Source organism: Elaeis guineensis, chromosome 6 (genome assembly GCF_000442705.2).
Source record: "Elaeis guineensis isolate ETL-2024a chromosome 6, EG11, whole genome shotgun sequence".
NCBI lineage: Eukaryota > Viridiplantae > Streptophyta > Magnoliopsida > Arecales > Arecaceae > Elaeis > Elaeis guineensis.
The window spans coordinates 6,778,972-6,790,428 of NC_025998.2; the positions used below are offsets into that span (position 1 = coordinate 6,778,972).

Below are 11,457 nucleotides of genomic sequence, written 5' to 3' on the forward strand. Positions count from 1 at the left end.
GGTCTCTCGTTCACACGTATCGCGGCTCCAGTGGCGTTCTCGTATTTTGTATTGAACTTTATGGGTATCTAACGAACACTCATGCATTAAATGGCCCACTTCCCTCGATAGAGCCCCAGTCCCGGTCCTTCTCGGACTTCCCTAGTTTTCAACAAAACCAGCCGGGCGGTCGGCAGTCGCCGGCGACCTCAGGGGACCGGAAATCGAAACCTTTCTCGTCTCCGGATCTATTTCACCAGATCCCCTCCATTTCCCCTTTCTCGATTCTTTGTGGCTTTAGATCCCCCGGTTTTCCGGTGGTTTTCTGCAGGTGATCGCTGTGAAACTGGATGTATAACCCCAGATCGGGCGTCTCCTCGGAGAATTTTTCCTCCACTTGAGGCTGATCCGGTTTCTCCGCAATAATCGTGTGGTTTCTAGGCTCTGATGCGGTTTTCCTGGCAGTAGCGGTTTCTGGATCGCCGGAGAAGGGTTTCGTTTGATCTGCTTCTGTTCTTTTGGCTTGGTTAAGAAGGAGGGAGAGAGATGCCTTCTGGAACGAGGCTGCCGACGTGGAGGGAGAGGGAGAACAACAAGAGGAGGGAGCGGCGCCGTCGGGCGATCGCAGCGAAGATCTATACGGGGCTCCGGATGTACGGCAACTTCAAGCTCCCGAAGCACTGCGACAACAACGAGGTTCTCAAGGCCCTCTGCAACGAGGCTGGCTGGACTGTGGAAGAAGACGGCACTACGTACCGGAAGGTGACCACACCCCTCTACCATCATTCGCTCGTTTCTTTTCCCCCTCTCCGCATTCTCGCTAGTTCCCCCATATAAAAATTAGATTATATTAGATTATATATTAAAAAGAGGCGCACGATAGCTGCACCAATTAGCGGATGCTATTGAGTACCGGAGAGCTGACGGCTGAGAGGCGCCGTGCGTGCTCCCGGTCTGCCGGCGTGCTCATCGGGCATGTTGCTAACATGCGCCATGCCTGTGGCTGTTCCTGGATTTGCTAAAATGCGCTGTTCTTGTGGGACGATTAGATATTTTTTCTATCTTTTTCTTTTGTCTGGTATGGACGGCTAAGATTGGTCGATTCCGCTGCGGAAACGGTTGGAGCACGTCAGACTATTTTTATCCTAAAAAAAATTTTCCTTTTTCCTCAATATATTAAATAATCCGGGTGCGTCGTTTGGGCGGACGATCTTGCCTTCGGGATGGATTAGAAATTCCACCATGAAATCTCGTTCGTCTATTTCGCACCAAAGGCAGAATTGCCATTTAACCGTAATAAAGAAAATACCCTCCTCCTGTGCCAGCGTCACGCAACCCACGCGTTCAGCATTCACGCCACCGTCTCCGATCCCCATTGTTTCATGTGACGAAAATGTCCCTACATTGGAGAAATTATTACATGGATCTGGTCCGGTGGGGCAATCCTAATCCGCGAGTCTAGGCGAGTGACAACTGTATTGGTCCACTGGATCTGGTCCATCTAATAATTCCATCACTTCCCTGCTAAATCCACGCGTTTCTCGGCGCGCGAGGCGCTGCTGCGATCCCCAGTTCTCGCGCGCGAAAGAGAGGTGGTTTGTCTTTAATTAGGACTTGAAGCTCACTCTTTGGGGGAGTAAAGCAAGGTGGCACCTGGACGCCATTCGGAAAAGTATAACTTAAGGAGTTCTTTTGTGGGGAAGGAAAGGGATGGAAAGGTAAAGGGTACGTTGGTGGAGGTGGAGGGTACATTGACTGATCTCTCTCTCACCACTTTCCTTTATAATTTGACCGTTAGCTTTAAAGATTGTGTTGGGTAACGTAACTTGGAACGTGGGTGGGGAGTGGCATATGGCACACTATGTATGAAAGTGTAACATGGTAGGGAAAAGATGGGATTTTTGGGCCGAAGTGGTGTTGCTGTTACTGAGCTGGAGTGGTGGGTCTTCCATCCATTTCTGAAAATTAACAATTCTTTGGCCTGTCTACGTTTTACTTTTCTGACTTTTGGGGAATTTAACCCAATTGAGGCATCCATTGGGTTATATGACAATGATTGGAGAATCCAATTGCTGAGGCAGAGAAAGGTTTTAGGTGAGGGTTAGGTAGATAGATAACAACCTTTGAAATTATGCAATTTCTTTTATGACATCTAGAAGGAATGCAAAAAAGGCATTATGAAATTCGTGTTTAGTAAAGTAAGCACAGAAAGTTCAATGTATTTGAAATTGTTAGTTTTCAGTTGCATATGTTTAGTGTCTGCTAGTTTTGCATACGAGCGCATATGGTTTTTGTTCGACTAATAGGTGGTATTGATGTGGAACTATGAAGCTATAATTTTTAAAAACTTGATGATATCATAAAACACTTCGCTGGAAGAAGTTGGAATTCTAAGGAACTTAAAGCTTCCCAGCCAATTCCATGCTTCATGCCTGCTTTGACATAGATTCTAACTCTGAAGTTATAGTTTTATGTTTGTGCACTTCCCAAACCCAATTAATGAAGTTCTGATCCTTCAGCCGCATATTGGTGTTTCCGGGAGGCACCCATGTCAGCTGTTTTCTTTTCCTCATTCATGTTTTTTAGTTTGGTAGTGGATAACAAGAATATCAAAATCATGACCCTAAAAAGAGCTGATTTGTTAAAGACAAAACTATTTTACGTCCATAACAAAAACTTATATCACCAGATTTACACATTTTATCCTCATAATTTCTCGACCTTTCCTCCCATTCATGCATAGTAAACTGTATAGCATAGTTATTCTATCAGCTAGACAAAAATCAAATTCATTTGTTCCATCCTAATGGCTTGGCTTTGAATGTATTACTTGCTCACCATATATGATTCTAGGAAAAATTATATCTTGCAGTGCGTGCACCAGCATGGCCGTGCATGCCACCGATCGCTGAGGTGGATTCCTATGGGCTAATCATCGAGACGAGCATATGTTGAATGAATGGAACCCACAATGATGCACCTTGGTGATTGGTGGCATGTATGGCCATATGTTGCACGTAGTGCAGGGTATAATTTCTCAGAGTCCAGGGCAGAGCCAAGTAGCAGTTGAAAGAACTAACTTGTCATATGTGCTTTTTATCTTCATTTATATTTCAGGGATGCAAGCCGGTTGAACGCATGGATGTTGGTGTAGGGGGCTCCGCTTCACCAAGCCCGTGCACATCTTACCAGCCAAGCCCACGTGCATCCTATAACCATAGCCCACCCTCGTCCTCCTTGCCAAGCCCATCCTCCTCTTACATCACCAATACCAATAACAATAATGCTAACAAAGGAACGGATGGCAATTCCCACATCCCTTGGCTCAAGAACCTCTCCTCGGCCTCCTCCACTTCCTGCCTGAAGCCCCCCAACCACCATTTCTACATCCATGGAGGCTCCATCAGTGCCCCTGTCACCCCTCCACTGAGTTCTCCAACTGCTCGATCACCTCGTGTTAAGGCTGATTGGGACGACCCTGCAGCCCAGCCACCTTGGGCAGGCGCCCATTACACTTTCCTACCATCCTCCACCCCACCAAGCCCTGGCCGTCAGGTTATCCCGGATGCTGCATGGCTCGCAGGGCTCCGCCTCCCATCTGGGGGTCCCTCCTCACCCACCTACAGCCTTGTTTCATCGAACCCATTTGGCTTCTGTAATGAGGCATCGGCAGGTGCAGGATCTTCCAGAATGTGGACTCCAGGACAGAGTGGGGCGTGCTCCCCTGTGCCTGGGGGACATGCGGATGTTCGGATGTGTAATGGCATTTCGGATGAGTTTGCATTTGGGAGCAGCTGCAATGGCAATCTTCAATCAAATGGGTTGGTGAAGCCATGGGAGGGAGAAAGGATCCATGAGGAATGTGCATCGGACGAACTGGAGCTTACCCTTGGAAGCTCAAGGACCAGGGCTGATGCTTGAAGAGAATTCATGAGTATAAACATCTCTTTCTCCTGTTTCTGTTAATGTGTTGTTCATAGAGAGATGGAGAGGGTTCAAGATACCATCAGTGGTTTCTTGTCTCCGGCCTCCATCCTCTTTCAGGAGATTGAAGTAGGCTAATTCTGTTTTGGAACATTGAGACTGAGAGTTGTGTCCTGGAGAGTATATGGTAGAAGGAAAGGCAAATGAGAACTTTCTGGGAAATATGAGGGAATTAGCGACAAGGTGCTGTGTGTTTCTGTGATTTTTTTTTTTTTTTTTAAATGACGTTTGACCATTATATTTTAGATTACATCGGTTTATTTTTATCCATTTTTCTTGCGCTTGTTGGCATGTATGATTTCATGCAGAGCTTTAGTTGTTGTTTTGTACTTCATCCCCTACAAAACTTGTGCTGAGCTGGGGAAGTGTCATCTTGTTGAATTGTATAGTTGAAAACAATTCTACCTGTGGCAAGGATCATCCTCCGAGTTAATTTCTTTCCAAAATTGCTCTTCGGGCCAAAGAATAGTTTCTCCTCTTTTTTTATGCTTACATCTTTAAGAAAGCTGATGGTACTGCTGCTTATATGGCGATATATATAATTAATTATATAAAAACTATTTTGTCAACTTCATTTTTTGGTGACATTTTTTTTTTATTTTTTTGATTCACACAAATATCAATTTTTTTAGATGAGTATAAAAAAATTTCAATAGATGGGCAATTTAAATTTTGAGAAATCGATTGTAACAAATGTTAATGCGTTTTCTTTTATTGATAATATCCCTTCTTTAATGAATTCTATGTCCTCTACTCCCAGAGTAAGCTTTAATAGGGAAGATACTAGGGTGGAAGCCGAAACTAAGATGCCATCTTCAGCCGGTCACTTGTTTGCTGTGAGGAACTGAAATAAGAAAGAGGCCCACCTATTTCGATTTGGTGTGCACAGGCGAGCTTTCTGCTCGATACTTTAAGACTCAGATAAGCAACGAGCCGGCTTCATGGCACCCAAGATAGCTTCCACCCAAAAACAGAAAAGAAAAAGAAAGAGTAATAATCTCGCAAAATACATAACTCTCAAAATATATACATAGCTATTCTTTTCTAATATATGCCCCTGGTAAGGAGGAAAATATATGACTTTGATCTGCTATTTGGATACACTTGTTGGACTACCCGCGATGACAGGATCTTTATGAGGGGCTCGAGCCATGTAGTTGTTGAAGAAGTTCCAATCTACTCTTGCATAACAAGACTCAGGCCTTTCTAGTCTCTTTCATTGGAGACCTCCACCCCTCAACACAACTAAGATCAACATAATCTGCAATAATGTTGGCTCTCGAAAACTTCTTAACATGTGGCCAATTCTTATGTGGTAGAACAATCCGGGGTTGAGGATCATGCGGCTAGTTTAATGGTGGTATTTCATTGCTCAAGACTCAAGAGCTAGGAATAATGACTGTTGGGATATACCGGCCGGTCTCTCTCATGCCGATTTACCGTCGGATCCGTCTGACTGGCGTCCGACTCTACCGACCACACCGATCGACGACTGTTGACACCGTCCGACCGAATATATGTCAGTCGGACAGACCCTCTCCATTTCCGACTGACCGAACTGCGGAGCCCGATATCCGACTCCCGCAACGTACCCGACTGACCGTCGGAGAATCCCTAGGTCTTCACCTGACGTCCTATGGCCAAATGCCGACGTATGGTCGGTCGGCTCCTTCGAACACCGTACGGCTGCTGAGGGCCGCCGCCCTGATAAAAGCATGCGACGCAGCCGCCCTGGGACATTGTCCCACCTAAGCAAGGGTCAATCCTAGCGATTTGACAGTCCCACGGTGATTTGACAGCCCCACGGCGATCTTGACAGCCTCCGACGATTTGACAACTCTCCTATTGTCTGCGCCATTAATGACGGCGCCATACCGCGCTCTACTATAAAACGGAGAAGGCAACAGTGCTGGAGGGGGTCCCTTCGAAATTCTTGGGCTTACTCTGCCCTCTCTCTCTTTCGCAGAGCTCCTTGATTCTTTTCTACTGTTGCTTAGTCTCCTCTCTGACTTGACCGTCGGAGGGTTCCCGTCGGAGTCACCTTCGGTCAGTACGGACTTCTTTTGCAGACGCTCATTTCGACGATCAGATAATGAGGGGATTGACCGCAATAATGACCTTATGGCTTTTTCTTGACTTACTAAATTGGCATGCTCGGTAGAAGTATTGCATCAAGGAAAAAGTCGAGCTATCTGATCCCATCAATTACCACGACACCTTAGCTCTCCCACACCCCCTCATTGGTATATCCGTCTAACCATATTGGATTGTTTTATCCACAAAATTCTATCGTATATCATGTGCACCACCTCAACTGTGCACCACAGAGACAAATCGAGACAAGATAAGGCGGACAGCAATCTATGATGAATGAGGTCCATGTAAACAAGATGGGATGATTGGTGGGGTGCATCTCCATATGGTGTACGTTGTGCAGAGTATAATTTATCCAGAAAACGTTCCCCCAGCTCTCTAGACCGATCCAGACAATCCCGTAACGGTGTCATAAAGCCCACGTGCCGGATCAGGGGAAACGTACTTATAACTTACAAGATACCCGTCGGTCCGTCACCGTCTTGTATTGGCCCGCCTTCCTCTCGTTCATCCCTCATCAGTCCACAGACTCGGAGGAGCGCGAGCGGCAACTGACAACAACGGAGCAACCGGTTCCACCATCCAATTTTCTTCTCCGAGGTCACTCTCTCTCGTCTCAAGTTCCGGCCGATCTCCGACCCCTCTTGTCCACTCGCCCAACAAAACCCTAGCGTCCCCCTTATCGACCGAGAAACCGTAGCTTCGGCGGCCGCCATCGATGTCCGTCGAGAGATCCCTGGAAGCGTGGGAGGAGGTCCAGCGCCATGGCCAGGACCTCGCCGACCGCCTCGCCCAGGGTCTCACCGGCCTGATCCAATCCCACATGAGCCCCCCGCCTTCTCCTGGCCTTCCCCCCTGAAGAAGCCGTTCGACCTCGACCTCCCCGCCTTCCACGTCCCCGGCCAGCCCGATCTCGCCACCGGCGGCGTCTCCACAATCCTTGACATCGGGAGTCGTCTCGGCCAGGCTGGAGCGGAGTTCGGCGCCTGCCTGAACGGTGTCGTGCAGCAGTTCTTCCGCCAGCTGCCGGTGCCGTTCCGGCAGGACGAGGGCGGGGCGGTTGCGGCCGTTCTGCCGGCAGCTGAGAGGCGCGGTGGTGGTGGGAAGGTGCTGGGACTGGCGGTGGAGCGGTTTGGAGATCCGGATTTCTCAGAGGGGGCAGCCGCTGGCAGCTCGGATGAATGGGGCGATGCAGAGGGGTTGGGACTCGATGCTAAAGCTTCGGGGCATCTGAAAAGGCCGCGGGTAAAATTGTTGCTTCTTTAAATTATTATTCTCAATCTCGCAGTATTCATAAGCTATTTCTGTTTGCTGGTTTTTTTTTTTTCGCTGATGAATCTTTTTCTCTCAAGTAAACACCATGTCTTCTCATTTCTCGAGCGTATTAAAGGAACCTATGATGACTTCGTATGTGGTGGGTGATTGCCCTTTGATACCATTCCCCAAATGCATGATAAGAAAGAGTATCTAAACTTAATCCTTCCTGTTGTAAAAGGATTGTAGCACATGCTTCAACCACACCTTTTTCAAATTTGTAGAAGACGGTGCATTTGTATTACATTTGGACTTGGATTTCCCAGGTGGCTCAGAAGACTAAATAGCGACAGTTTAGGATTTAGTTCCTGCTAAAGACCCAAGAGCATGATAAAATGTTTAAGGCGATTGCTTTAGATTCCTCTACATGAGCCAAAAGACTGTGAAAACTATATTCTCAGTCTCACTGTGTACGTGATGCCACAGATTGCTCCATAGGTTTGCTTAGAGGGCAAGTTTGGGATAAGGAAGCCTTATTTTTGGATTTGTAGGAGGAAAAGAATGTGTGGATGAGAAGGAGGTCGATCTTGTGATTCATTTTTTGCATTATTGTTGATGCAGAAATTTATTATTTTGATCATATTTCCTGCAGAATTCCTCTGGCCTCCATAGTTTGAGCTCTTCTATATTTTAACGGATGTGGGAATCTCTATTTTTTTCATTGTCTGGCAAGCTGAGGTGTCTTCATTAACTGTTGTGTGTGTCACGCATAACATAACTTGCCCTATTGTTCATTCAGGATGAAAACCATGTTGAAATGCAGCTTGTGTTTTTAGGATACTTCTTGTTAGCTGATTTGATTGTTCTTGCTGTTGTTCACATGCATTGGTTCAATGCATTAGTTATCATGCTATGAACTTCTTTTACTGCTTATGTGTTACCAATGATATATTTACAATTTATTTGAATATGAACTCCTCTTTTGCGGTTTGCAGCTTGCATCTGGAGGTGAATAATGTTTTGATTAATGCTATTTAGCACGGAATTATTCATAGATATTTCATGATATAGAACCTATTACCACCTTAAGTTTTGATGTATGATATTGTCCAATGCAGAGCATCATTAATATCACATCAACATATGACAGTAGAACTCATGGCATGGAAAGTTCCTTGGTTGCAAGGGGAGACCTGTGGAGAGTAGAGGCATCACAAGGTGGTTCAACCTCAGGAAATGAGAGTTCACCTCTCTTCCTCATTCAGCTGGGACCTGTACTGTTTGTTCGGGATACAACACTTCTTTTACCAGTTCATTTATCAAAGCAACACTTGCTTTGGTATGGTTATGATCGGAAGGTAAATCCATTTCTTTACTTCCTACTTAATAATTAGTAAATAATGAAATAATTGGGTTTGAACTTCTTTGTTTTTAGTTTACCTTCAAGAGAACTGGCTTAGAAGCAAGTAAATAGCATGAGTTTCTTTGACTGTACATAAAATTCTGCTTCCGACTTGTTTGATGAATTTTAATTGACTGATTAATGACTGCATTTCCATATCTATAGCCTGGCGACTTGTCTTATTTGATCAATTGAATCATTTTTTCACTCTTAATCTTTATTTTTATAAATGCTACATGTGTTATGGTATTTGGCAATAAAGCGGGATAATGTGTGGAAACATTGATTTGAGATGGGCATAGACATGCAGGAAAAACAGATGAAACATTTGGGAGGAGAAGATGTATATTTTTAAGGATGGCATTTCTGGAAGTTGCAGGAGGGGATTTGAGAAGGCTTGTGTTGAAATATGACTCGTTTGTGCAGAAGGATTAAGCAAATGTCTTAAAAGGATTTCAGATAAATTATTTGAGTGCAAGATAATGTACGAGATTTCATTGACAGAGGGACAAGAGCATGTGCCTAACAAGGACTGTATTGGAAGGATTCACCAAACTAAAACAAAATTTATACAGCAGGATTTGGTTTAGCTTTCATAGGTTCAAGGTGCAATGTTTGTTGGGAACAAGTGTCACAAGGATTTGAAGATGGACAAAGCTAACCGGTCATCTTAATGGTTTATATTGCAGGCGATCTCATTTTGGTTGCAATATCACATCTTCATGAAACTGTTTGCATTTTTTTTGGGATGAGAAGCACACTTTGTTTGGGACATCACATTGATAGTTCTTTTTCTTACATATGACACTAGTTCTTTGAAAATTGTCTTGTTATGCTGCCATGTGATTAGAGCAGTCTTCTGTCATGATATGCTGGTAACTTGCAACTTTATATTGCATTCAACCATTCCTCACTGCAAATGGGTCTCATTTATTTTGTACCAACTATTGGTTCGTACCATAACTTTTCATCAAGTGTGTGAGAGACAAATTAAGTTTTGAGCACATGCCTTTCACATTTCTTGAAAGCAGCCAAATCATTAAAATCAATAAAAAAATAAGGAGATGCGAAATAGTCGACCTCCAATCATTACCAAGGTCACAATAAGAATGGAGAATGAAACAAAATGAAAAATACAGAATAAAAAGCCTCCAAGAGTTCAATAACTTTAAGAGGATTTTTTTTTGTGTGTGATTGTGAAGATGGTCTAAAGCAGACCTCATGTTACAAAACTATTTCCTAGTGTGAGTACCAATGATTGCAAACCCCAGCAGTTGTCCCAACTATGCAGGAAAAATTCCATCCCATACATTAATGTCACCTGAGGACCTCCCCCTTTTTATGGCTCGACCATAGGCATATCAGCCTCCAGAATGCATGTTAAATTTTTACATTGAAAATGCAATGTTAGGGATCCATGATCCAAAACAACATATGTATAGCGGCAAGAACATATCCATGACAGTTGAGAAGGTAGATGAGTGCCTAACATTACTCTTGACCAAGGTTTGCAAAAATGAAATTGTGACCTGTATTGGTCAGATACCGGGTCAGTAAGGTATGGTGCTGTATCGATACACGGTATACACATTAGCGCTGAATAGATGCTAACGAGAGCGAACAAGGGAGAAATGGAAGAAGAAGGAAGAGAGAGAAGGTGAGGAAGGACAAGCTAGAGAAGGGAGGCAGATCAGGAGTGGAAGGTCGTCAATCGGGGCCAGAGGTTGTGTTTGGCCTCGAGCTGTCAGTGAGGTCTCTGATGGTGCCCTCACTGGAAGATGAGGAGGGGATTAAGAGGAGGTTGAGGCAAAAGGATTGGGGGAGAGAAGAGCATGTGTGTGGTGAGAGAGAGAGTGATGACTAGGATTTCAAGAGGAGAGGAGAGAAAGAGGAGAGAGAGAGAGAAGATTGAACATGGGGTTTCATAGTTTTCTAAAAGGGGCCGGTCCAGTCCCTGGTGAACTTGGTCAAAACAGTTCCAAACTTGGATTTCATCCTGGTTTGGGTTGGTTCTAATTAGTTTTAACCCTGTGTCATTTGAGTGGCTTAGCTATCCTGGTTTCTGATTGGCTGATTCAATTTGGTACGCCTCGAACCACTAGGTCTGGTATAGCTCAGTAGACCTTGCTCTTGGTAATGACATGATCATCTGTTCTGCTTGAGAAGAATGAAAGCTTCTCTAATGGCTCAAGCTTCTATCATAATAGAGGAGGGGGGATACAGGAATAGCTTTGACAATCAGTGTCCTCCCTAAAGCATCACAAGCCACAACATCAATGCCAGCAACCTCATCCAAGACAAGATTGATCTGTCAACATTCTGTTTGATGTAGTACTCAACTGGGGCTTGCCTTCGAACCAAATTCCATAGTCATCTAGAGCAACTAAGGAATTGGATTCTAATAATTAGAAGCCATAGCTCAAGCTCTTCAGGCATGAGAGGAGCCATAGCTCAAGCTTAATGTTATCAAACACAGCAGGTTTTCTGATTTTTCCAGAATTGCCAAAGATATTAGCAAACAAGGCCATGCCTAAGCTAGGATAGGAAGCCATTCCAAATGGAAGGCTCAAGCTAGCCACCATCATAATCCGACATACGGTCCATGAGCTTCCACTTCAGTCATTTGTAGAGCAGTGCCAATTTTGTTTAGTCTTCTTGCATGGAACTGGTTGGTAACTTCGTGTCCAAGTTGACATATAGGGCATAGAGGAGTGGAATGTAAATACCAAGCCAAGAATTTGGTA

At 44.6% G+C, this 11,457-nt stretch overlaps 1 protein-coding gene and 1 pseudogene across 1 annotated transcript; both read left to right on the forward strand.

Annotated features, from left to right (window-relative positions):
* Positions 1-101: 101 nt before the first annotated feature.
* Positions 102-4,229, forward strand: LOC105047473 (protein BZR1 homolog 3). Its single transcript, XM_010926404.4, has 2 exons — positions 102-741; positions 3,097-4,229. Exons 1-2 carry the CDS (start codon positions 526-528, stop codon positions 3,898-3,900), a joined length of 1,020 nt encoding a protein of 339 aa, XP_010924706.1. The 5' UTR covers positions 102-525; the 3' UTR covers positions 3,901-4,229.
* Positions 4,230-6,517: 2,288 nt separating this feature from the next.
* Positions 6,518-11,457, forward strand: part of LOC105047472 (uncharacterized) — a 9,267-nt pseudogene continuing 4,327 nt past the window's right edge.

Coding starts and splice junctions, on each gene's coding strand:
- LOC105047473 (XM_010926404.4), top strand. CDS start 526: ATGCCTTCTGGAACGAGGCTGCCGACGTGGAGGGAGAGGGAGAACAAC. Junction 742..3,096: donor ACGGCACTACGTACCGGAAG/GTGACCACACCC, acceptor TTTATATTTCAG/GGATGCAAGCCGGTTGAACG.